The 26,563-nt window shown below is 40.3% G+C and overlaps 2 protein-coding genes across 4 annotated transcripts; both read right to left on the reverse strand.

Moving 5' to 3' along the window:
- Positions 1-763: 763 nt before the first annotated feature.
- LOC125888969 (tripartite motif-containing protein 3-like) lies at positions 764-17,371 on the reverse strand. 3 transcript variants are annotated; one of them, XM_049576628.1, is made up of 13 exons: positions 9,989-10,725; positions 7,788-7,960; positions 6,871-7,111; positions 6,520-6,671; positions 6,204-6,384; positions 5,393-6,122; positions 5,043-5,146; positions 4,785-4,952; positions 4,520-4,688; positions 3,912-3,971; positions 3,602-3,672; positions 3,084-3,224; positions 764-2,990 (listed from the first exon to the last, which is right to left on the reverse strand). In XM_049576628.1, the coding sequence occupies exons 2-13, from the start codon at positions 7,931-7,933 to the stop codon at positions 2,838-2,840; spliced, it is 2,316 nt and encodes a 771-aa protein (XP_049432585.1). In that variant the 5' UTR covers positions 7,934-7,960; positions 9,989-10,725; the 3' UTR covers positions 764-2,837. The 3 variants fall into 3 exon arrangements, with proteins under 3 accessions (XP_049432585.1, XP_049432586.1, XP_049432584.1); XM_049576627.1 differs by lacking the exon at positions 9,989-10,725 and adding an exon at positions 17,241-17,371 and having other exon boundaries at positions 767-2,990; XM_049576629.1 differs by lacking the exons at positions 3,912-3,971; positions 9,989-10,725 and adding an exon at positions 17,241-17,371.
- A 1,605-nt stretch (positions 17,372-18,976) lies between these two features.
- Positions 18,977-26,152, reverse strand: LOC125889395 (FH2 domain-containing protein 1-like). Its single transcript, XM_049577353.1, has 12 exons — positions 25,887-26,152; positions 24,827-25,382; positions 23,892-23,953; positions 23,077-23,179; positions 22,873-22,958; positions 22,685-22,785; positions 22,502-22,572; positions 22,304-22,411; positions 22,108-22,178; positions 21,901-22,018; positions 21,644-21,808; positions 18,977-21,557 (listed from the first exon to the last, which is right to left on the reverse strand). The coding sequence occupies exons 2-12, from the start codon at positions 25,190-25,192 to the stop codon at positions 20,271-20,273; spliced, it is 2,538 nt and encodes an 845-aa protein (XP_049433310.1). The 5' UTR covers positions 25,193-25,382; positions 25,887-26,152; the 3' UTR covers positions 18,977-20,270.
- Positions 26,153-26,563: the final 411 nt, after the last annotated feature.

Here is a 26,563-nt window from a genome sequence, read left to right on the forward strand (position 1 = left end):
ACAAACCAAACACTGGCTTTAGATGGTGCTATTCTTGTTTTTGCATCAGCCACTGTAGTTAGGAGCCCTACTGTGATGAGAGCATAGAAAAAACACTGATTTTTTTTTAAACATTAAACTGCTTCATACAATGTTTTAAGTGGTTTAAATCACAGTCTGTGTGTTTTGGAGAGGAAGAGTCCTCTGCAGATTATTCAGCTCACAGTACAAACCTCCTGATCATCTAAATCTTAAGTTATCAGAGAAAAATGGTGAGCACACAGTAGCAGGTGTTGGGCTAAAGGCTCATCTCATGCCCAACAGCATCAGAGAAACATTGATTTGTATGGTGAAACTGTTTTATGCAGTGTTTTTCCTGGTTTTAATGATTATTTTGAAAAGGAGGGTTATTTGGTTCCTGCTAAAACCCTCCTGAACATTGAACAACAATTAAGGAATTCTAACCAGGTGAAGTTTCAGCTCACTGCTAGATAACACAACGCCCATAAATGATTAATAAAAATGCCCACAATCACAGGCAGCCATCACCAAACCTATCTATAAATGAAACATTTAAGGACTACCAAGAAAATGAAATGCAAGGCCAGAAATAGGTACTATGAACTATTCAGAAGTTGCTTGTATTATCATAAAATCTAAATATGTGCTCAGTGGAAACCAAGATGTGGACCCTTAACTCATCATTTTCTTTACTACATTATTCAGTCATTAAATTTAATGTGCATATTTAGAAACAGATCAAATTCTCCTCAGTGTAAGTTAAGCATAGTAAGTGATCATAATGCATATACAACAACTCAGTAAACCATGTGCTTTTATTACCAGTGCATATTCATAGAGAAAACAAAATTGTTTGTATTGGTGTGACACAGCGTAGGGTAAATGCTTCAGACACATCTGAAAAAGGAAAGCCTTGACTCTTTAAAGATGTCTGGGCTTCTGTTTGGCAACAAGTCAAACAACAGATTAGGTGCATGAAAAATAGCTTCCTGGTTTACTAAACTGGTGAGATAGTGTAATATCCTGTAGCTTAGAAAATCTCTTCACTGGGGAGGGTAATTGTGTTTTGGTGTTTAGCACAGTGCTGTGGGTAATAATGTCAGACCAGGAAGCTGCCTTCTTCCTGCACCTGGTCTCTCTTCTGCTGTGGCAACAGGTTTTCTTATGACTTTACACAGAATGGACACTGGGGGGAGCAAGAGCAGCAACAGCTCTACTTGTACAGGTCTTGGAAGTCATGGCTTGATGTACAGTAGTGCAGACAGAAACTCAGATCTAACAGCGTTTTGTTAGATGGCTTACAACAGTATCAGAGGCGAGTGTACTCTAAAGCATGGATGAGTTTGCTGGCAAACATCATCTAACAGACTATAGATCATTTCATCATTTTTTATGTGAACGCCAAAAAAAGGAGAAAAAAAACCCACTGTAAAACAGAATTCATATTCCATCCCGATCATTTCTGTGGTCATGAATCCAGACTACATTTGCACAAATTAACAGTTTTCTCACAAAGCTCCCAACATCTCCCTAAAAATCGGATCATCAAAATAAATAACAAATATTTAAAGTTGTTCCATTGACATGATGATCTAATTTAGCTAGATTTCCTGAGATATGTGTGTTCTTTCTGGTTTGTAAGTGTTAGCACTTCAATGAATGATAAAGCTTTATAATTGTTAAAGGCAAAACAATCTTTCTATTGCCCATACCATTAGCCATTAATTCTGAACAGAAAACATATAAGACTTTCGTTTTTGATGGCATCCTAAATTAAAACAAAAGATGGGTTTGTTGCTTTGAAAAAGAGCTGCTCATGTGCACAAACACTAATTAAAGTTTTCCAGATGTGGGGGGGATACTGAATTCTGCTTTAAGGTGAAATTTCCCTTTAAGGGAAAGGGGTAAAGTTTGAAGCTCTAAAGAAGAATAAGCACATCAATTTAGAAAAATAATTTGTAAATGCTGAGCTAGTGTATAAAATAAAATAAATTACCATTTTTTTTCTTTTTTTTTCCTTTTAAAACAACAGATATTAACAAAAAAGATTATTGTGCTGCTTACATTAGAAATAAATATGACACTCTTCTTTTAAGCATGTGCTGAGAATGTTTAAAAAGCACACTTTGAAACAGCTGCCATATACACCACATTTAAATCCTGGAATCCTTGACTGCTGCTCTCTGATTTGCCAAAAGGCTTTGTGTTTCAAAATCATAGCACATACATACGGAGTGATCTAATATACACAATATACATTTATGTATATACAGTACATACAGCAAATCAATGCACAGATGGTGGTGACTCTCTCTCATTTTTATGTGAGATGTCAGAAAATGAAGAATTTTACATTTCATTGCTGGAGAAGCGTAGCGGTTAGTTTCACTGTAAGCATTAACTAGTTTATGAGAAAAGCAAGTGGTGGGTACACTGTGTTGTTTCCTAGGCCGTAAGATAAAATAAAATGTCATGCATTGGACAAGTTATGGCTCATTAAATACTTCAGTCAATATCCTACCCTGTCCGGTCTCACATAAAGTGTGGTTTAATAATACCATCGAGAGCATACAACAATGTTTTTGCACGTTCCATAAAACCAGTCCAGAGCTTTATGTCCATTACTTGTCCCAAGGATGCTACATTATCCAACTTTAAAAACAACCTTCAATACACATGTTAAGGAGGGTAAACGGATCAGACAGTTAATTATATCCAGTAGATCAGCTGATGTGCACATCAAAAGGCTGGATTGGAAAGGTCATTGCACCCTGTGGAATACATTGTGTTGTGTCGTTGTCAGTGCTTGCAGTGGTGAAGATGGCTGTCTCCGGTCTCTACTGCAGGTAGCGGTAGACCTTGAAGCAGTGGTTCCCAGAATCCGCCACTGCCACATGACCATCAGATGTGAGGGCCAGGCCCTGGGGGCCATAAAGGGGGTCCGCTGATGTATTGATGTAGGACAGGAAGGACCCTGAGCTGTCAAACACCTGGTTGGTTACACAGCACAGAGGAAAAAGTTAAGTGATATACTTACAAACTTGCTCTCTGCATTCAACTTGATGTAGTTTTCTCAAACTAACCTGGATCCGACTGTTGCCCCAATCGGCAACAATGATATTTCCATTGGCATCCACAGCCACGCCTGTTGGAGCATTGAACTGGCCGTTCCCCTCCCCATGGGAGCCAAATTTAAACAGGAACTCTCCATCTGCATTGTACACCTGCAAGTGAGATAAAACAGGGAAGAGAATAGGAAAGTGAACTCTGCTGTTACATATAACACAAATATGTTCAGGAAATAGGATAAAAAGCATATTGCTAAAATGATCTAAAACAACACTGCCAGACAGGCACACGGCTGTTTGTTTAACTTTTAACTTAAAAAAATCACTTATTTTGTTAATTGTATGTTTCCTAATGTTTATGTTTGACTGATTATGCCTTGTCTTGTTTCATTAAAGCTGAACAGTTTTGCTGTTGATGTGGAAAGTAAAATTAATTCAATTATAGATATTTTTCCTGTAAGCCATTTATTCATTTACTTTCAATGCAGGTTTACTACAGCAGAGATTGTGCACATGCTTGCAACAAGCCATACCTTGACTGAATGGTTATGAAAGTCAGTAACCACAATCTCATTTTTGTTATTTACGGCCACAAAGTGAGGACCTGGAAGCAGCAGAGGAGACGGAGAGGGAAAGAGAGGAAAGATGAGTCATCAACTCCTTTACAACATATGAGAGGAAGTTCCACACTATTTTTGGACTACAAGTCACACAGGACACAAACACACTCTTGAGAGTTGATGTGGGACAATACATGAGACATGACACAGCTGATGCATCAACATGTAAAAAGAACATAGATTTATTTTCTTAGCTGACAGTCACAGTGAATTAATTACTTACTGAAAACAGGGCCAGATTTACTAAGCTTTTGTTCCAGTGCAATGTTTGCACCACTTTTTTCTAAAAGAAAAGAAAAGGTCCAAGTGAGAAATTAAATTGAAAGAACGGGTGAGTTTCAACTGAAATACTACTTTCTGTGTAACAACTGAAGCCATATCAATGAGGGACTTCAGTAAGGCAAGCAAATCCTATTAACAGAAGTTTTTGTTCTCCCAAAATTTGAGAGAAAGACAGACAAGAAGACAACCATCAAATCTTTTTCATGCATTAGCGTGCATCATGAACTTTCGCCCCAACACAGCTCTGTCTTGTACTATGATGATCAGATGCATGTTTACAGTATAAGATTATCAATGCAATAGTAAAGAATCATTCATTGCCTGTCCAACAATACATGCTTACATTAGCTGCATAGAAAACTAAAGGGTGCATAGAAACATGCTGATCACAATGAGATTTGTGCAATTCAGCATTTCAAAACATAAAAAGTCTGTAAATCTGGCCCAAACACATGCCCTGAGACATCATTCGGTGTGCATCTTGTCATCCTGTAAGAGACATCATTAATGAATTGATCATAGGTACTTGTACTAAGTATCATACAGTACCTGCAAAGTGTCTGTCTGATGTTCCCCTGGCTCCAAACTTTGTCACCAGCTTCCCATTTGATTGGAAAATGAAGACACAGCATGCCTTATTATCAACTGTGATGATATGTCCATTCTTATCCACAGCCACACCTTTGGGTCCCATCAATCTTCCAGCACCAATTTTATTCTGTGACAGCCAGAGGGACACAATATGTCTCATTCAGTGGGACATATTAAATGTATACAGTGAAAATATTTGCTCTGTCTGGCTGAGACCATTCACCTTGAACTTGCCATCTGAGGAGAAGATGCTAATCCATCTGTTGTCGTAATCAGCTACAATAATGTCACCATTCATGTCCACTGTGACCCCTGTGGGGCGCTGCAACTGCCCTGGTGAGCGACCTCTGACCCCAAACCTCATCTTAAACTGGCCATCATTTGAGAATACCTAGAAAAAGAGAAACATCAAATACTTCAAAACCTCAGCAAGTAAATAAGTCATTACATTTTTATTTCAGCTCAAGAGGATGACACTGACCTGTATACACTGATTGTTGCTGTCTGCCACCACAATCCTTCCATTGCTGGAGGTGGAGATGCCTTGTAGATTAGTGAATTCTCCTTTATCTCGTCCTCTTGTTCCTTTCATAATAACAAGACATCAGGCTACTTTAGCACTATGTATGTGTAAAAAATGTGCAGCTCAGTTCTGCTGTACTTTGCATGGCATATCTCTTCAACTGTTTAGCTTTTACTTGTCATTTGAACAGTTTCAACAGACAGAGGAAACAACTGTGTGGAAAAAAATAGCTTATTTTGCTATAAAGAACAACATTAGACAGCTCAGTCACCATGATTAACGGCATATCTAGCCAGTTATTCACCCACCCACTCTGTAGATCAGCTCATCCTCTATTGGGTTTTCCTTTTTCTTGGTGGTGCTGTACATGCTGGAGGGTCTGCGTACAGCCTTCTGTCGAACATGACCTCCTCCTCCACTCGGAGACTTCACTCTTCTCTTCACGTCGTCTGGTGACTGCAGGACATCTGAAGGCTTGACGGCACGCAAACGGAACGGACTCCCCCTCACAGGCTGTTCATATAGCAGCAAAGAGAAGGTGAATTCTCCCTCTGAGCGGAGGGTATATCCAACCTCATAGGTGCCATTCTTGTTGTCCACCACCTCAGCTTCAGTGCACGCTCCATCTGCAGAGAAAATCTCTGCCCTCAGAGCAGCATTACCAGTCTTCACTAGTTCTCCATCCTTGTCTTTCGTAGTGACTGTGACAGTGGTGTGCTGGCCGACCAGTGCATGTCGCAAGCCTTCACCAGTGGCGACACTAGTATGGCCTACAGTCCCTGTTGTGATCAGGACTCCCAGGTTCTGAATGGAGCGCCTCAGTCCATCTGTCTCTACCTGACATTCCAAATGTCCATTTTCGTGGGGCTGTTCGGGAAAGGTGTGTCGTGCCAGGGCACTGACACGCTCACCCATCTGCTTCTGCACCAACAGGACCTCAGTGGCACTGCCATGGCTCAGGGCCTGCTCTGTGAAGTTGCAGCTGCTTTGAATGTTCTCTTTTCCCTGAAGCAAGGAGGTCAGCTGGGCTTGAAGCACCTATGAATGTCCAAAGAGACGGTCAGTGGTGCTTGAACTGAAATGTGAAATATTAGAGAAAAAAATGAAAAGACCTCAAACCTTCTGCTTGGAGCTGCAGATGTTTTCCACCTCAGTAATGAGAGCAGTCTTGCGTTGGTGTAAGGCCTTCTCCAGCTCATCAAAAGTGTTACTGATTTCAGTAACTGCCTCATTTTTCCGCTCAGTAAGCTGCTTGGAGATCTCATTCACAAGCTCAATGGCAGCCGTCAGCTGAGGTAGTCTGCCAGAAGAAAAGCAAGTAAGACAAAAACAGAATAAAACTTTTAAATTAGCATTCCTTATATTCTCAGTACTTGAAAGATCTTCCAAATGCAATCATGTAATTTATTATGGATTAAAGTACTGAAACCCATACCTGTTGCGCACAGCGTCTAGCTGATTTTTTAGCGCTGACTTGTGCTGTTCTAGCACATCCCTCAGAGGAACTGTCACATGTTCCCTATGCTCTCCTTCTGTGCACTCCAGACACATGGCAGTTTCACATGACTCGCAGTAAAACTCCATCACCTGCAGATGGTGCAGTGGAGAACGAGACAACTGAACATCATATTTCTGTGTGTAAATCTGCTTACAAATTAAAACACATTAAGAAAACAAAAAAATATGAGATCTTTTAACAGTGCACAGTGTTGTTATGAACTTGTAGATGATCTCTTATAGATCTGTCCTACTATATAACACCCTCTGTCTTTTTGTTTTACTTTACCTTGCCCTCATGGTTGGGGCATGAGAGGGGCTGACAAGCTGTAGCTGCACTTGCTGACTCAAGAACATTACAGGCCTCAGGTCGGCTGCACTCTGGGTCTCGCTGTAACACCTCCATTAAGTTTGTGATGAAGAAGTTGTTCTGCAGGGCTGCCACACCTTTCTCTGGCAAGATAGAGGTCTGTCTGCATACTGGACAGGACAGTGTCAAAGACTGAGGAGGGATGTAGTTCTGTAGGCATCTACAAAGAAACAAGATGTTAAAGAAATAAATTAGAGGGCTGAAGCTGCAAGCTAGCACCTATTCCAGTGTCAACATAGTGTAAACATGTAAAACCGTTCTTTTAGACTTTAGAAGACAATACGATTCTGGTCCTTGCAGTTTTGGCTGTGGAAATTAGTGCTTGCTGCCAAAAATGCTGTGCCAGTAAGAATGCTGTCTGTTTTGATGTGGCCAGCCTCAGAGTGGTTGGTGCCTTACATCATGCAGAAGCCACGATGACGAGAGAATAGCTTGGCATAAGTGGTGCAATTTTGGGCCATTACACATAATTTTAAAATATTTTTAAACATCCGTTTAATGTATCGCCATTAAAAACTTACTTCAGGCAAAGTGAATACAAACAACATTATAATGCGCTGAACTATTTATACGTCTTTTTTTATGTGCTCAGTTTCTGAATAACGAATAATATTACAAGGATAAATTCCAGTATATCTCGCTCTAAAGTAGTTAAAGCTGTCTCATTTTTTAATTTTGCTTAAAAATGTTTCATGGCTTTTATTAGATACTCATCTGGTTTTGTTTTACTCTTTGATTCAGATAATCTTACATTAGATTGTATATCACCTGTAAAGCAAGTTAAATTGCATTGAATGCTGTACAAATAAAGTTTGACTGGTGGGTTCAGAGCTTACCTCTCACAGAAGGTGTGCAGGCAGGGCAGGACCTTAGGGTTGTGATAATGGTCCAAACAAATGCTGCAGACCAGGAACTGCTTGTCTATCTGCCTGACCACAGGGCTGGTGCTGCCGGTCTCACGCTTTGCCATAGTGACGGACATTCAAAGGGGGCACAGGGACCGCTTAACCTGCACACACAGGGTGAAAGAAACAGGAGAAAGGTCAAAAAAAGCCTTGAGGAAACATTCAAGCCGGGTGAGGAGGGCGTATTCACTTACCCTCAGCACAAGCAAAGGAAGAAATGAGTCATAATGCTGTTAACATAAAACCTCGTTCAAATCATGTATCTGCTGGCCTTTTAATGCTTACCCTCCCTTATTTAACTGTGTCAGAAGGATGAGCTTTTTTAACAAACACCCGCATGGCCAGAGGTTGTTTGACTTTGTAAATGAAAATTCTAATAAGCTCATGCAGTGGAAGAAAAATGAATACACATGATTAACACCACAGGGAAGAACTCTCAGACGTGAAAACTATGCAGTCTAGGAGCCAACATGTCTGTGTTTACAGTGTTGGTAGAGGTCTAGTATATGTATATATATATAAATATGTAGTTAACAAAAATGCTTAAATGCATCTTGTGTGTACTTCCTGGCAATATTTTACAGTGTCCTCTGTTTTATTGTTTGACATTTGTTGATTTACAGATGATGAGTGGATTCCTGCTGGTTCTCTTTTCAGATGGTAGTTGCTGTTACATGAAATTGTATCACTGGGTCAAGCACAGATTATCTTAGTGTGCCAACGACATGTTGTACATCTGCCATATTGCACATGAGCACAGAAAGGATTACATAAACACCAAAACCACAGACACACCCAATCAACACTGCTTACAAGACAGCATCAATCTGTATTACATGTAATGTTAGGAGCATATTTGCCATTGGTCTGTTGTGATGGTTAGCTTGTTTGTGTTGTAACATTATTAGGTATCTTTATTCAGTTCAGCTGTACAATCAGAAACTATTAAGCCCCCTGTTAAAATGTTCCATTAGCAACTAGTGCTTTGTAGTTTTCACTTCATTTCTGATGCTGCTCTTGTTGTCACTAACCATGTCTTTCAAGCAACATCCTCTAATAACCTTGAGACTACATAGTGCCTCTTGAATAAAAACTCTCCATCCACTTCATCTAGATTTCATTACAGACACTTTAACTTTCTAAGGACACTTTCATGAAAACTGAAGTCTGGCAAAATCTGTGCATCTGAAGAGCTCTTACATGTTGAGTTATGATAAAAACTCAAGCAAAGGCAATTCATTGTTTCAAACAAAAAGAAAACAAATTCAATAGTGAATGTCAAACCCTGAAAACTGTAATGTATTTCTCTGTAAAAACTGTGGATGTTATATCGGCTGACTGAGAAACTATTAGGCCTCCACACAAGTGTTTCTCTTGTTGTTTTCTCTCTACGTATTTAATTTGTAACACTAATAAGCAACATCCTTCCTGAATCTCTTTTTATTAGTTGGGACCCACATATTAAAAAACACAAAACAAAAAAATGAGAACATCCAGCTGACCGAGTGAGATATGGCCGATTTAATAAGTACACAAACATTGCTGGGAGCTACCCTCTTCTGCAGCATACTGTTTAGGACACACAAGAAAAAACTAGGGCATATTTATATGAAAAGGTGAACTCTGCTTAGTTTACATTCACATCTATAGCATAAAATAGGACACACACGTGCTTCATGGTGTGCATGAAGCTGTGGTGCTAATAGAATCAGTGTGAGCCCAACAGCAGTAACTGACTTGATTCAACTCCAAAGCAACAAACCCAAAAGCAACCCTTAAAATGACAACAGATGCTATCTTTGTCCCAAAAACTGTCTTGTGGATTAGAACGTAATGCATTCTCAGTAACTGTGAAACGTCGTTGCACATTTGAGGATAGGACGTGCAATAAGAACATATTTATTGCAAATCGACACATCACAAGGACACAGGAAATCTAAAAGACCAGTGTGCACTTTAAACTAGAAAAAAAAAACAGATCCACTCAACCGAGAAACCAAGAAAGACTTACTATTATTTGTAATGTTGCATAACTGCAGTTGTTAATATTCCAATTATGAGCCATGATCTAGCCATTATTAATTCTAACAAAATACACACAAGCCTCTCCTTAGAAGGCCATGTCAACTCACCCATTGCCTCTTCATGCGTCACAGTCCTATGACTGTACAATTCTTCAGCCTCGCCTCATCTTTCATCCACCGTTCCAACAGCACGGTTTGTAATTTCTCCTTTGAGGTCGCATCTACACAACAGCTTTCTCGGTCTGCCCCTAGGGTTAACTATGAGGCCTGCACATCATCTAGCAGCAAGAGCTAAAGTTCCCCTCTCTGCCTTTTGGCTCTGCCTTGACAAATATAGCTAGGCCTTTTTTCTTTGAGAGTAAGGAGAGGAAAGAGGAAGCTTTAAAATGCCACTCCCCAAATTCCTCCTAGTTCCTTCCCTTTACACCCAGCTGGCTGAGTTCAGGCACCACCTGTCTGTCTGCCTGTGGGGAGATGGGGGAAAAATTACGGTGAACTGGGTTGCCTGTCTCACATGAGCAAGCAGGCCTCAGAGGCAGCTGTCCCTCTCTGCAACACAGAGCAGCGAGCTCTAACAATGGCATTCCAGATCTGCTCACAGCTCACCACCCTGCATCTCTTCCCCTCCCTTCATCTCTTTTCCTTCTTTCTATTGTCCTCTCTTTTTCTCTTCTCTCTCTCACAACCACATAAATGCACTTATAGCATCAGCAGGCCTGATCTCAGCCACAGACATCTTGCAGATGGGGATTTTCTCAGGCATGCAGGCCCCATTGTTGCTCCTTGCCAAGTGACTACAAGGCCTACTGACTACGGAGCTCTGCTGAGCCTTTTCACCGTCCACACAGCCAACCCTTCCCCAACCCGCTCTGCCTCCCCCTCCTCTTGTCTCCCCTCAAAAGCCCTCCCCTCCTTGAACTGTCTTCCCTTCACATGGACTCTGAATTGCAGCAGCTGAACGGTGACATCAGGAGGAAGCTTGAGGAGCCAAAGCCCTCAGGCTCCTCCCCTCTCGGCTGGCAATCCACTGCCTTTAGGGTTGCAACAGTCTCCTCCCGCTTTCCCTTCCCTTCCTCCCTGCCTGTCCGTTCTGTCAGCAGTCCTCCTCAGCTCAGTTCCTCCCACTCGCCTCACCACTGAAAGAGGATCTTTCTTAAAAACAGTCTCCCCCTGACAGCAGCTCTGAGTAGTTATGCATGTCCTTAGAGAAAAGCTGAATAATATGAGCAAAAAATGCATCGAATTATAGACAGAAAAGACAAAAATAACATCAATTAAATCACTGCTGATTGTTAAATTTTGCACTTTACAAGCTTAAATATGTCATAAATACTAGAACCCTGGATCTGCAGGATTCTGTAATGTTTGAGGCAGCATGTGACTAGACCTTCTTCATTGCTCCGTCATGGGAACTGCATGATCAGCACTTCATACAGATGGAGTCAGCTATCCGAGTCAGTATGCGACTGTGTTTTCTCTGTACTTTATCTTTCATACTGGAACATGACGCCTGCAGGAAATCCACTGAATGTAAATGTTGTTTGTGAATTCAGCTGTTAGACTGCAAAGCATCTCTTGCCACTCTCACCCTGCATTACAGTTAAGTGGCTTAATGTCCTCCTGCAGGGTCAGGTCCTGTCTGCCATCTGGATTACTGTATCTCCCAGACTGTGATGACACCATCACACCCAGTCAACTCAAATCTGAATTAAAGCAAACACTTCACATAAATTCGTATAAACTTGCCCTTACACTACTCAAATGCTATTACCACCAGTGAAGCAGTGACAGGCACCAGACTATATAGGTATTCCATACTTGAGGTAAGTTGTTTGTGTGCTAAACACCTTCCTCCTAAAGACAGGGGTGTCTGATATGAATGGTTTAATTGGATTTCAGCAACATGAGCTCACATCCAGAGAAAACATTGTTCTTAGCTTAATCAGCTTGGATTTCGTCTGCTGCACGAGAGCAGGTAGCCATGCCCTGCTCTTCACCTCTCCTAGAAAGTGTCGCTTGTTTTTGTCATTGTAAGTTGTGTACATGGGCTAAAGAGCTTCCATGCTTTCTGCAAATTATCACTCTAAGGCTTTTCTGTTCTCTTAAATGCAAAAGCAATGACTCATGTCTGCTAGTACACTGCATTTCACTACTTTGTACAGTGAAATGAACAAAAGAAAAACATTTTTTCTTGCCTTGTGACTAATGGATGTGGATGAGAAAATGTTCCACTAAGAATCACCCAAAAACTCAGACTGAATAGATGATCTGCTTCTCTCACCCACAGTTTTTAAATTATCTATGAGACCTGTTACATAAGATTCTGCAGAAATACCCAACAAAATATTATCTCTTGGGTAAGTCAGGCTACTTTAAAGTGTGATGCAGAAAACCGTATAATGATAATTTAGATATATAGGGTATATATTTTTACAGGTCAGTTAATGAAAAAAACCTCCAGAGGATAAAATCCACAATTTATTTGTAAAGTTTTGTCAGAAAATAGTTTCTGATGAGAACTGTTCACAACAACATGATCCATGGATCACTTTGACTAACTTAGACATGGTTCTAGAAAGAAATGCTATTATGAGCATTAACAAAGAAAGAACTAATAAGTACTTTTTCTCACTTGCAATGATTTTGAAAACTCAGCTGATAAAACAAAAGTAGTAGCCTATACTTGGCTTGATATTATATGAAATCATTCTTATAATATTAATAAGGACACCTTTCTGATATATCATGACACAGCAAATGTATCCATCATCACATATTGAATAAAAAAAGGTGACGTTCAAAGCAATTAACCTGTTACAGGTGTGCAAATGTCTAATACACGCCTACTACAATCATATCATTGTGGTGTGATTCCACTGGAAGTTGAGTAATGACACTGTGACTACTCAGCATTCCAGGATGTTTGCACTTCAAGGGCCATAAAAAGTATTTTTCCCTTCCTTTCCTCTTCCCATGTTTGAGTTAGAGGTGGGTATGTTTTCTACAAACTGCATCTAAGATCATATGCACCATTATTTGGGATGATTCCTGTGTAATTTATTTTCCTGCTGTACAGTATGTGTCACAGCAGAGAGAACTTCAGACTAAAGAGTTTTTCCAGTCGTTCATTTCAGCAGTCAGCTGTGTGCTGGAGCAGTAAACATGGGCAAAAGTCTCAGTGACCTGAAGTAGAAAGTGCTGGCCCTCGATGATGTGCTGTCAAGATTGTGTTTAAATATAGCCTGTAGTTTATGTTTCCATCCACATCTGTTGTGTCCCTGTGCATGCGTCATCATGCAGTAATTGTTCCTGCCTACACTCGGCCTGAGTAAAACATAGCTTTGATCTAATTTAGCAAAAACTCCCTATTACTGATTTTGCTTTGATGAAGTTTTGAAAAGTGTGCAGATTGTAATGAAAAAATACCTGAGTTTGACTGAGAGATAATGAAAGAAAAAAGAGAAAGAAAGAATAAAAATGAAAAAGATGGTTATGTACTGAACCAGCAACTTTAATTAGTTTCACCACAGGGAGGCATTACCTTCCTTAAATTACATGTCTATATAAGTGTTGTGAATTTTGCTTTTTTTTCCTTTTTCCTACAGGGGGTAAATCAATAAACAAACGGGAAACTTGTGTTCAGTGTGTCAGCTGGCAGAAATATCTGATGGAATCTAATTCAGATACAGATCAAGCATGAGTGATTGCATGTTCCCATTTGTACTAGCAATAACAACCCAAGGAACCTTTGTACTGTTTAGAACAACAAAGCTGATGTAAACCTGAGTACAGGACGTCCAGATAACCAAATTTCTGAAAGTACATTTTTGTGTTTTGGGAGTGTTAAGGGGCTGTTGTGGGGCCAGCGAGGGTGCCTGGCTCTATGATGACTCATCAATCATTATTCACACAACACAGAAACCCCTGCTCCTCCATCTAACAAGCTCCCCTCACACTTCACTGCATCAGATGAAGGCATCTGTCTCAATTCATCTGTCTCTGTCAGACTGGTCATAGCGGTGGACGTTGGGTTTCACATAATGAAACAAAAACAATCTGTAGACATAATCTGTATGGTTTTTGAGAACAACAGACTCAGTGCAGCAACGATTTGATTTAATGCTGTTTGTTCCATGTTACATTGTTTCCATGTGGCTTATCTTACCTTTAACTGGGCTCCGTGTTTGTATTTATATTTTATGCCTGCCTCAGTTTTAAGGCATTAGTGTACATTTGCATATTCAGTATAATAAATACCTGACCAAAGTTGCTGACCAAGCCTGTACACTTGTTATATTGAAAAACTATAGAAATCAATTGTAAGGTGCAATTGTTACTTTAAAAGTCAGAAAATTGTAGCCATCTTTATGCCTTTGTCTGCAGAAAGTACATTGATAAGATCTGACAACTGAGTGACCACATCGTGTCAAGTACAGTAGTCAGCAGAATTTTTAATCAGCACTGACACAAAAAGGGAGTCAGGAGACATTTGTGTCTCTCCCAGTGAGCCCACTATCACAAAGGCTGGCAGAAGACAATGCGGCATGCAGGCAGTATGTCTGCAGGCACAACATGTACTGCAGATTTTATAAAAGGTCGGTCAGCGCACAAGCAAGGGCCCCAGCCTGCGACCCTTATCCACCTGCAGTAAGAGCTACAGCGTAACTGTGGTGTCTCATATAGTCACTCAGATAGTCACATGATGTCTTGAATATTCTGTCCTGTCAAAATACACTGGCAATGTTATACCTGATGATCTGATTATGAATGGTCAGTGTGCACTATGAAGAATTGGTGGTGTTGCAACTTGCAAACAAACTATAACTTCACAACATGACAAGTGAATGTTCAGAATGTAGCATGAAATGGATGTAATTTTGGTGTGGCGGTTTGTTGAGCAACATAGATATTTAGTTTGATGCAATGCACTGTAGCAGTGCTGAATGGACTACAAAGCAACTCTATCATAATAAAGACCAAAAGAAAAAATGTAATTGGCAATTGCAACATCTATAACAGAGATCTGTGCTGTGTTGTGTTAACTTTAACTGATTTAGTGATCACGCTTTTATTAATCTTCGGGCTGTAACATATTGAAATGATAAACTTAAAAAGGTGCTGGTGCTTGTCTTTCCTGGGGGCACTGCATCGTCTGGGTTCAGTTTGTCTTTATATAGTGCCAAGTATTCAGAGATGTTTAATCTACATAGTTCATTAAAAACAAGGATGGCATTTAAGTTTGATTTCTTCAAAGTTTTTAAGATAAAATAAACCACTAACCCTGAACATCTTTGTGCAATGTTGATGAAGTTATTTGCTTCCTGAAATCACTGATGTAAAGCTTCGACTGGGGAAAAAAATGCTCATAATGTCTTATCTAATATTCAGAATGCACATTATATAATTTCTTATGTGACTATATCCTTCTTCATGAGGTTATGTTATACTTATGATGCCTCATATTCAGAACTTAAAGAAATTGCACTCAACCAGTTTAAGTGCTGATGTTAATGAAAATGGCCAAGCCTAAACGAGTGGTTTGGGAAAATCCATCTTAAAGGGAGGGCAAATTACATAGTCCAATGATTGGCTTTGATCAATCTTAAGCGTAGACCTATAACATATCAGTATAATAAGCAGAATACAATCAGTTGTAGTCAATATGCCTATGCAGTTAGTCTGAAACTGATTCATGGACAATCTTTATTGAGGAAGTGATGTAAAATGGAAGTATTAAATTACCAAATATACTATGGGATTTCTTCTGTAGTTTCTCATAGCCCAAGTTGTTGTACTGTAATACCTACAAATGAGTTCACTTCAGCTCAGTATCTATTGTCCTGCATGTTTTTTTTGGTTTTTTTTTTTACAGACCTTATGATAACAAGTTACAAAGGTTAAGGGGGTGGTATAAAAATCCAAACATGTGCACCATATTAATTTAGTCAGACAATATGACAAATTATTATTTCAGCTGATATTGAATTAAATCATATTTGGTCTGTACTATTTGATTTTAGTGCACAGGCTAAGTAAATAAACACAGTAAGGGTTACTGTCATAGGCCTAATTTGCATAAAGGTGATGTAACCTGGAGATTGTTCGATCAATGACAAGGAATGACCAGGGTCAAATTATCCTGAATAATCAATAATTTATCATTCTGTCAATCTTATCTTTTGTCTGGGTGCAAAGCAAATTGATTTTGACAACAAGTAGGGTCCAGCTACAATCCTTCATCCTTGCTACATGCCTGTGTTCAAAGGCTGTGTCTAGTCATTTCTAAACTACAATCTGAACTCTGTTCCTGGCAGCCTACACAAAATTTACAAAGATGTATTGAAACAATTCAGAATGTACCTCAATAGGCTCAATATAGCAACCCTGTTTATGACAGTTCTCGTACACATGCTGCCCGCCCTGTCTACCTAAAGAACACTGGATATAATCTGAGACTTCAAGCCATTTATACAAACTGAATGAAACCCTGAGACAGACATGTAACCCCTGCTAAGTATCTGCCCTCAGGCACAGCCTCCAGGACCGTCTGCAGCCTCTCTGTGACCCAGTGCAGGCAGCCAATTGAGTGAAACCAGGCACACAGTTCCATCAGCTGAACTCATCAAACGTGTGACTTTTGAGATAGTTTTACTCAAAGAGGAGCCATATCCCTGAAGAAAAGACCAATCAATAACGAACCACTGAACCATCTGCTCACAGTTGAGGCCAGAGGTGTGAAAAATGATGCACTGGCTGTTGCTGTTGCTGTTGCTGCAGTACAATGCAACACAAGGACTCACAGTATGACATAAGCAAACAATACGCTGATTCACATGTGGCTCACACAGCTTCCCAGCAATATACCCCTATTAATATTCAGATCCAAAAACCAACGAAAGATCACTAATCCTCTAAACAAAAGAGCATGTATGCCTGATTACAGAGCCAAGCCCTCAGACTGCAGCAGAGATGCCCACCTGCCTCAGAGCCGGCAGCCAGGGCTGCCTAGGAGCTAAAATGGAGAAGTGTGTGGGCTGGTTGAGGAAGCAATAAAGAATCAGAGCAGTAGAGTGTTTTAGTGCAACAGTTGCTTTTAAACAAGGCTGGGATAAAACACTTTTAATTTATGTTTTGAATGACAGATGAATAAAAACAACAACAGTGAGGACATCATGGTTAATAAGTACAGTCTCTATGTAATTTCCCAACACAGATGCTGGATGGGATGGAATTATCAATTATTCATCTGTTCTCATCCCAGTCATTGTATTATTTAGGTCTCCAGATGATGGCACAAACAGGATGAGAAAGCAGAAATACGATATAATAAAAAGAAGTGAAGAGCCAAGATTGTACTCACATGAATACCCAGCAGGAGGGAGTGGAGTGTCAGCATTGCAGGCCGTAGAGAAAGCTTCCCATTGTCAGCGTCTCAATCTGCTACAACAAAATCCAGAGACCGGGCGACAGAAAGGAAAGGGCAGGGTCTGTCTGGGCGAAGAAGGGGACAGTAAGGAAGAGGAGAAGGGAAAGGAGGAGATTAGGGGAGTGGCTTGCATGCAGCATTGGTCAGATGGCTGATGGGAGGAGTTGAGGAACCCATGACATATGGAGGGGGTAGGGAATATGCAAAAGAGCTGAAATCTCAGGAACTGACTGAGGGGAACAGTCTGTCTGGTGCAAAGGGGTTTGGCTTCCTTAGATACCGCCCAGTTCCCTTAAATGGACAAAGGATGCAGTTTATTACCTTTAAGCTTTGAATTGATAGGGTGCCAAGGATCACTGGAATACAAAGACACAGGGAATATATTGCTGAATAAAATAATCAGACTACAATCCTGAAATAGACTGTAGTGCAGTGATTTCACTGTTTGACAGTAGTTTCATGTCCTGTTCTTTTGAATATTGCCTCATGAGGCCTCAGTTTCTTGCATTTGTAACAGTAAAAAGGGAAAATGCTAAGTAATATTATGACAGCAGGAAAATGAGAGGGTCCAGGGGAAGGCAGAGAGACAGGGGGAGTCCTCTTTGGTCTGCTATAGATGATACATTTATTTGGGTGGAGTCATGGGGTGGTGGTATGGGGCTTGCGATCAGGGCACTTGATGAGTCTATATAATAATATATAAGAATAATATAATATAAGAAACATATTTTATACAACTACATGAACAGGGAATTTGAAGAACAAAGCAACTAGCTCAGGCTCAATGGATCTTTCACTCTGAAGGTTTATTTTCAGGGGAGTGGGGGATGGGTAGATAGATGCTGAAGGTAAAGCCTAATGATGGAGGATGACTTAACGGATGAATTAAAAAAAATTGGCATTGTATTGTAATGTGGATGCACTGTGTGAGGCTGCTGTGGTGGTGCATGCAGTGGGGAGGGAGTTTGTTGGGGGTGGGGCATGGGGTGAGAGGCAAACACAGTCATCTTTGGGTTTTATTCTGCAACGTGGAGTTGCCATGGATACTGCATCCATCGTAGTTTAGTCAAGATGGCTGTTGCAGTCTGGCAGCAGCAGCAGCAGCAGCAGCAGCAGCAGTGAGTAGGTCACACAATACAGACTGCAGGTACCTCTCATTGCCAAGACAGATAGTCAAAATAGCTTATAATATGATTTGTAACATGAGGAGAATGCAAACTCTCCAACTATTTCATCACAAATTTGTACATTAAAACAAATCATTGTTCCATGTCAAATATTTTAAGGCTACTTTTCTTTTTAATTAAATAAGCAAATATCGAAATAAAAATATTCATGGCTGCTTGTAGCAATTCATAACTGCCGATCCTGCAATGACAGGGTGAAAGATACATAGGTAATGCAATGCAATCAAATCATAGACAGCATGTGTCACAGCAGGTGTAAAATGTTTCTAACAAATGTGGTAAAATACAAATAATTATGGCCTGGGACCTTTTAATGAGTATGCTGTTTTATCACACATTACATACAATTGTAGAATTGTACAAATATGTGATTGAATTTCTATTTGTGACCATACACATATAATATAAAAATATGAATAATCTTAGGTGGAGAGAAGACTTGTCTTGACCTTTAACTTTCAGTGATTCTCTAACACAAAAAACAAGGTTTTAAACAAATTTATTTACTGTTCTCACTGATGAGAGATACAAGGAACAATGTCACAACTTAAGATTTAGTTTCTCTGTAATTTTGATGACCATTCATCTTAGTTCTGTACAATTTCAACTGCAAAGAAATAGCACTCTAGCTGTGTTTAAATAAGAGCAAAAAGAAACATTACCTCATTGTAACACTTCAGTCACACAGCTGGACATAGTCCTAAAAAGCTAATTATTGTAACTCTAGAATTGACTGCTAATAGATGCCAGTAGTCAAACTTACATTTTGAAATCCTAGATGTATTGGCACAAGCTGTGGCCTCACTGACCTCTTGTCTCTGCTTCTAGCAAGTGGAGACATTGGGGGTGTTGCCCAGCATTGCCACAAGCTGTGTAAATGGAGGGAGACTGGTTCCCTTACATCATAGTAGGCCACCAGGTGTTCAACCAGTAATCTCTTCCCATGTTACCTTGAGATCCGCACTGTTCATTTTTCCACTGACAGTCCATGGTTCACTTCTGCTCAGATACTGGCAGCCTTTGTAACACTGACCCATTTTAGCTCAAAACAATAGCTGAATTGAGCAAGACCCTGAAAGCATCCTCAACCTTCAGCATTTTTGATGTGATTCTGTGACAGCAGCGGGGGAGGGAAACAAAGAGGCAAAAGACAAAGATATTTATGACTGTAAAACGGAAAAATAACAGCACTAAATCCAAGCATCCAGTTATTAAAGTATCAAAAATAATAATTAAACCACGATTTAACTTACAATCTGATTTCTCTATGTTCTCTTACTCTTATGCTCTCTTATGCTCACACTCAACATCCACTTACTTTCTCAATACATTCTGCAAGGTTGTATATTTTGATCTGGAAAAAGAACACACACTGTAAGTATTGACCCATTTATCAAACTAAAGAGAACAACACTGTACTGACAAGGTAATATTGTTATTAACAGATAAAAAAATAACTAAAAATGTTTATAGTGTGTGTGCCCATCTTTCTTTTGTTCACCAGACAATGTACAGATTGCCTGGAGATCAACAACAGCCCTGTTTTCTGTGCAACAGTTTACAATGTTACTGTTATATTCTGCCATCTAGTGGTACAACATACAAAATAGCTTTTCCTCAACTTTTCCCTCTCCAACTACTTTTCTGGAACCATCTCTCAATCTCTGCACAACCACATTATTGATTTACAAATGTAACAAAAAATATAACACTACATCATCACCATGATGAGTATATTACAAGTGACACTAAAGTAACATGTGCTTCCCTGACCTGCCTATACAGCAGAATCAGTGCTCTTATGGACTGTTTCTTTGCTGCTCTGTAGTTTGCTCATGTCTCCAAGGCGTTTTAAAAAGCTAAAAAATAGTCCAGGGTTTTCAGCCTTAATCCACGTACTCTTAGGGGGAACATTTTCATTATTCTTCTGCAAGTGGTTGCCTGTGGGCTCCATTGCCTTGCCCATTTCATTTTGCTCCCCAAGCCCTCGATCGGAAGCATTGGTCACAGAATCATTTGGTTTGCTTTTCTTTTCTGCTGATGGAGAAGTCTGGTCTTGTGAAGCAGATTTTTGAAAGCTGTGAGATACATCAGTAAAGTCAAATGCTTGTTTTGAGGAATGGTGTCCAGCACTCCCTGCTGCCTGTGTCCCTTTTTCTTTTGCTGCAGATTTAGGAGTTCTGAGTGGAGGCTTAGCAAACAGATTATCTTCCTCTTCCTCAGTTTTAGAGACCATGGTGGGTAGAGTATGGCGGCGGCCAAGGTTACATTTTGAGGAGGACTGAGGACTGAGCAAAAATCTAATTAAATCCTCATTGGTAGGGTCTCCAGGATACCTATCTGTCTCTTCATCGAAGGTGCGCTGACGCGGCAAGGTGGTAATTGGACCAGGAGATTTCACATTTTCCAGAGAATGGTCCCCAGATGAGACACTGCCACGGCTCTTCTGAAAGCGCAAAACTTTTTTGGATGCTTCACGTAACCTTTGGGCCTCCTCCTCATTATTATCCTGTAGATCTTCCTCGCTATCATCAGTGGTGGCTGAGAAAGATCTACAGGAGGAAGAAATGCTGGTGGTCCTATTGGCTGGGTTTGTAAAATCTCTGAGGTCCTCTTTTCTGGAAGTTTTCACCTCTTCTTCATGAGGAATGTCAGCTTTTGTCTTGTTATCCTCGATATTAGACTGGGCTTTCTTTTGTGAAGGGTTCTCTGTGAGTTCAAATGCTGAATTCCACCCTTTTCTGCCCATGTCCTTCACTCTAATAGAGCCTCCACTTTTTTCATCACCAGGTGGGAGGTTTGCCCGAGAGGTAATTTCTGATAGGCTTCCATTGTTGGGGCTGCCACTTGTGGGACTTCCAAACATGGATGAGGGCCTTCCGGTTCCGATTCTCCTCCGAGAGGCACGATTGGTAAGAAAATTCTGTAGCATGGACTGCAATGCAACTCCATCAAGTTCCTTGTCTCTACTGGAGCATGTAGCTGTGGACCTGCGCTTAGCAGCAATCTGCAATCTTTCTCTGTGTCTCCGTTGCACCTCTGCCACCTCTCGAGCCTTGTTTTCCTGCAGAAAATCACACAGTTAATGTTTTATGCAGCAGTGTCGTCTTATAGCTCAGCTAAGGAAAACATGCCAGCGCAAAGGCTTACCTGCATGGCCCGCTTAAACTTCTCAAAGAAGGAGTTGAAAATGGAGCAGCACTCCTCCAGTTTGAACTTGTCTGGGTTTTCACAGAAGTACTCTGCCACAGAGTCACTCACTGACTGCAGTTCCTGAAGATCAGTTTCTATTTCTGCCAAGCAGGCATCAGCCTCCTAAATGGAGCCCAAATCAAAACATTAGAACATGTAACCCCCTCGAAATTCACACGAACTGAGCTGAATTCCTCAACAAAACACTTCCTCACCTTAAGAAAATCCTCCATCTGTGCCATTAGATCTTCCTCCTTCAAGATGTCTGCTTTGGCATCTTGAACTTTCTTTACCTGTTTTTGAAACTCTGCTTCAATTTCGCCTTTATTAATTCTGAGAATAAAAACAAGATCAATTGTGACTTGACAGTAAATAAAAAGAGGGTTAAAACATGCTGAGTGCCTGTAAACAAGACTGTTTACCTTGCTGCAGCTTCAATGTGTTTGAGTTCATCTGTAAATTTAAGCAGTTCCACATCTACCTTCTGAGCTTGCTGTAGTGAATAGAAAAGTTTGTATATATATATATATATAAAAAAAACATTTCAGAAACATATCTTAGGATACAGAAAAACTGGCTCTACGTTGCAATCTGATCAAAGTAATAAAAGTTACTTACCATGACAACATAATGCATAAGATTCATTCCAGGTTTGTTTGCTTTGGTGTCTGCTAACTTCAACAGAGAAGCCATTCGAAAGCCAACTGCACTACCCGCATAGCCACCCTGTAATCAAATAAGTAATGTGAGACTCAGAGATGCATAAACACAAAGGAACATAATACAAAACATCATTATCACGTATTACACACTCACTGCATTCATGTAATTCCCAGTCTTCAGTACCAGGCGAATGACAGAATGGAGATGATCCGACTCCAACAGCTCTAAAAGGAGACACACATGGTGAATTCTAAGTCTAAATGGGTTTGCAATTCTATTTTTGCTCAATATCGTTATGAGTCTCATTTATATAAAATCCAGGAAAACAAACAGTACCTTTTCCAGCTGCTGTCACAGTGGCAATAAATTCTTTCATTTCATCCATGAGGGGAAAAAATTCCTCTTTGAGCACCAAACTGCTGAGACGCTCCTCATAGCTGTCAGACACAAGGTTTTCCATCATTAGTAAACTACCACTGACATTTAACACCTGCAATATATGAAATTACAGTCAGGTAGCTCACCTGGGAATCTTGACCAGCATTAGCATAAACAGATCTGCTTCTGGGAGAGTGGAGTGGTCACCCTTAAAATCGACCAGCTGCTTCTGCTGCATTCATTAAAAGAGCCCCCCCCAAAAAGTAAGGTCAAATTACAAATAACAAGTTTTGAAGATTTAAAGAACACATTTGACACATTACAAAAGTATGAGCAATTGACACAAGTACCTCCCATTCATCTGGCAGCAGCTTGCACAGCTCCCTCAGTTTTCCAGAAGAAAAACCGAGACTACTACCTGATTTAATTTCTTCAATTATTTCTTTTACAGGCCTGTGGAGTGAGATGAAGACACAGATAGGGTTCAGATCTTTAGGCACCAATTACCTTGATGTTTTTGTTTAGGGTTGGGACTTCTCATGAGCAGTCTGTGTCTATGTTGATACCACACTTTGGCATGTTTGGAAAAGCTGGGCTGCTGTCACCTACAAGCCTCTACCTGCTCAAATAACTTTGCGAAATAGCAGCACATCTGATGTCAATCCTCAAAAACACACATGCTGTACAGGACATTATAATGATGGAATACCCTTCAACAAGATACATATTTGAAAAAATAAAGAAACATGAACACGTTTAGAGGAAAATACAGTAGACAGAAGCCCTGAGTAGTTAGATGAATATGTTGATACATATATTGTTTTACTGTCGCTGAAAATGTTGTCAGTTTGCAGGACATTGTTAACAGCAGTATGGTAATTTTTTCCATCCCTGTTGGATCTGTTGCACATGCCAAACAGCCGTGGGCAATACATTTACAATAATTCTCAACAATTGATCTGAGGGTTACCAGGGAGGTAACCTGTTGGAGCAGTAGAACAGCGTAGGTAAGACCTGCCAGGACATGTTGGCTTTTAAATGTTTGTGCGTATGATCCAGTCGTGTTGCAGACTAGTCTACCTAATCCTGTGCTGTTTTACAGGGAAGTATGACGAGATTATTGAGCAAAATCATTTACACCTTAGAAGTACTAACACTGACTCACCGCTTGAATTGCTTTAGGAAAATTCCAATGTTCATGCTCCTCTTGGAGTTGAGGATGGAAACCTGTGAATGGAAACAGACACAGACCTGGATATAATCAGCTTGTCAGTCGCTAAGATAATTTTACTACTGGCTTCAGCAATGTCTTTTGTATCACAGATACCTCAGCTTCTCAAACAGACAGTTGATTCCAAAGGTTAGGGGTTCTTTGAGATGATTGTATTGAACAATCAGGGCAAAGATACCATTGCATCATCGATGCATTTTCTTGGAAAATGGGACATAGGTCAAAATATGAGTTTGGTAACAGATTTTAACCCAGTTTTGTTGGGGAAACGTCAAATAAACAACAAAGGAGAAGGTCATGAATAGATGTGTTTTGGCTTAAGACTTTCAATTAATGGCATTAAATGTAGTTTATTAGACACAATAGCTGGAATACAGAGCATAAGTATGCTATTATACAGAATAGTGCTGTGAGAGGAGACAATTATACCTTCCTTTAGCAAACAGAGATGAAGAATAGTTAAACTCCACCCTTGTATTGAGTGATTCTAAATCAAAACACAGTGCTTCTTAGACAAACATTATATACGGTAATGCTTGTACAAATATACTGGTTATTTAGATTTTTAAAAAGTGATGTTTTCAAAATATCACTATAGTCCCATTCCCAAAAAGTCACATGTGATTTATGTCATACGTGGAATGAGGTCAACATAGGATATCCACATTCAATAGAGTTTGCTGCAGACTGGTTTTAGGTTTTAGCAGAGGGAAAAAAAGTCAATCCAGGTCTGAAGAAGTTGTCTCCATATCTCAGCATTACACAAGAAAAATAGAAAACATTTCAATGTATTGCGACATACTCTTGGAGTTAAAGATTTACGGACTCAGCAAAGTTGGACACTTGTATCCTGTGGCTGGAAAACTCACCATCACCCCTCCTGAAGCAGTAGATGGCAGGCCCCTCAGACTCTGCCGATTCTGGGCCTTGAGTTGTTGCTGGTCCTGCTTGTGGCTGAACAGCTCCTCCATGTGATCAGTGTCCAGCTCATATTCCCCATCAGTCTTATCTGCTGTCCAGATGTTGTGCTTTCCTACCACACTGTGTCTGGGAAGGGTTTCCCAGTTAAAATTGCGCATCCTGGAGCGCCGGTGCGCTCCCTTGGCAGAGAGGCCTGGGCCATGTAGGGATGGAGGGAGGCCTGGGACTGGAGGTGGAGGTGGAGGTGGTGGAGGCGGAGGCGGAGGAGGAGGTGGTGGTGGTGGTGGTGGAGCGGGTGGATCTCCCGGTTGCATCTTTGTCAAGCAGCTTTCAGCAGGTTTGGGGCACAGTCATGGTCTCAGTCACACATACAAGCAGGAGTAAAATCTATAATAAATTGGCAGCAAAATATAAACTGTTCTGAATGTTTTATTGGATTTTGCTGCAGCTGTTGTGGTGAAGAGACTTGTCCAAAATGTTGTCAGTTAGGATGATGCATTCAGACTGAAAGAAACAGAACAGGGTGGGGACAGATTTACAAAAAGTCTCATGTACACTACGACTGAAAGCATTTTTTAGCAATGGATAAAGCATTCACTTTCTCCACAGTAACTAAAATAAACGACTCTAGTGACTCAAAGGGTTCTCAAAACTTAAGAAAACCATTGTAATAATCTATGATACACATCACGCTGATCATGCAGAAGTAATTTCAAATCTACCAGAATTATTGTGGGATTATTATGGTTAGGGAGTAGGCTACTATGAAGACACAGATATTGAGGATGTTAAATGCAGTCAATCTAGATGCTTATTAGGCAGAAACAAGTGAATAAAGATAGATATGAAGGCTAAATTGTAGCTTATAAAGGCCCCGGTGTTTTGATGAATCCAGCCAACTTTATCCAATTTCACCTATACACTACTAAAATCACCATTTGTTACAATGTTTCGTAATATACTAACACTAGTATTACATAAGGATCGGGAAGTAGAGAGAAAACTCACCTTTGTTTTTTATTCAGCTGCTGCCGTATTATCCTTATTAGTTCCTCTTTTCCTGTCTTAGTCCTCCGCCGTCTTGTTGGAACTTCACCATCCAAGTGGAGACTGTCAATAACCCGGATAGCGCGAGAGGAGAGTGTCGAAACTACCTGCGTGTTAACGACACGCCCAGGTAACTTACAGCCCACACCTTCCGAACACGGGAAACTCTGGGAGTTGTGGCTTGTTGGCTGAGGTTTGGGGCTCTGCTGTGCTTTCTGTCGAGCTGTCATGAACCTACGAACGCAGTCCACCACATTTGTAGAGTCTTCCAGCGTCATTAACGTCCAGACTGATGGGGAAAGATAATTGATTTCTTGAAGGTGTTTAAGAAAATTACTGTTAAGAATACACTGTTAATCAGTTGTAGAGCTGGTGAGCTGGATTGCCTTTTTATTTAATTTAATTTTGTTAACACAATAGCAAGTGAATAAAGGAGTAAAAAGGTAAACAACATACTCTGGTTAAACATTAAGCCATTTGACCAGCTCACACAATGTCATTTGTTGAAATGTGGCCTGGTGGCAGACTGGCCTTCAACTGTTTGCAGTGTAGTCAATTAGAGGCAAGCACTTCAACTCTGTTCCACAAATGATAAGCCGAATGATATCTGCACTACCCTAAGCACATTTGTATGCAAA

The sequence above is a fragment of the Epinephelus fuscoguttatus genome, linkage group LG5 (genome assembly GCF_011397635.1).
Source record: "Epinephelus fuscoguttatus linkage group LG5, E.fuscoguttatus.final_Chr_v1".
Classification (NCBI taxonomy): Eukaryota; Metazoa; Chordata; class Actinopteri; order Perciformes; family Serranidae; genus Epinephelus; species Epinephelus fuscoguttatus.

What these genes read in the sequence shown, in the direction of transcription:
- LOC125888969 (XM_049576628.1), bottom strand. Translation starts at nt 7,933, where the DNA reads ATGTCCGTCACTATGGCAAAGCGTGAGACCGGCAGCACCAGCCCTGTG. An exon ending in GCAACAATCAGTGTATACAG is followed by an intron (nt 4,953 to 5,042) that starts GTCAGTGTCATC and finishes CTCTTTTTCTAG; the next exon opens with GTATTCTCAAATGATGGCCA. An exon ending in TTCATAACCATTCAGTCAAG is followed by an intron (nt 3,225 to 3,601) that starts GTATGGCTTGTT and finishes TCTCACTTGCAG; the next exon opens with GTGTACAATGCAGATGGAGA.
- LOC125889395 (XM_049577353.1), bottom strand. Translation starts at nt 25,192, where the DNA reads ATGCAACCGGGAGATCCACCCGCTCCACCACCACCACCACCACCTCCT. An exon ending in TGCTGCCAGATGAATGGGAG is followed by an intron (nt 22,959 to 23,076) that starts GTACTTGTGTCA and finishes TAATGAATGCAG; the next exon opens with CAGAAGCAGCTGGTCGATTT. An exon ending in AGATGGAGGATTTTCTTAAG is followed by an intron (nt 21,809 to 21,900) that starts GTGAGGAAGTGT and finishes GGCTCCATTTAG; the next exon opens with GAGGCTGATGCCTGCTTGGC.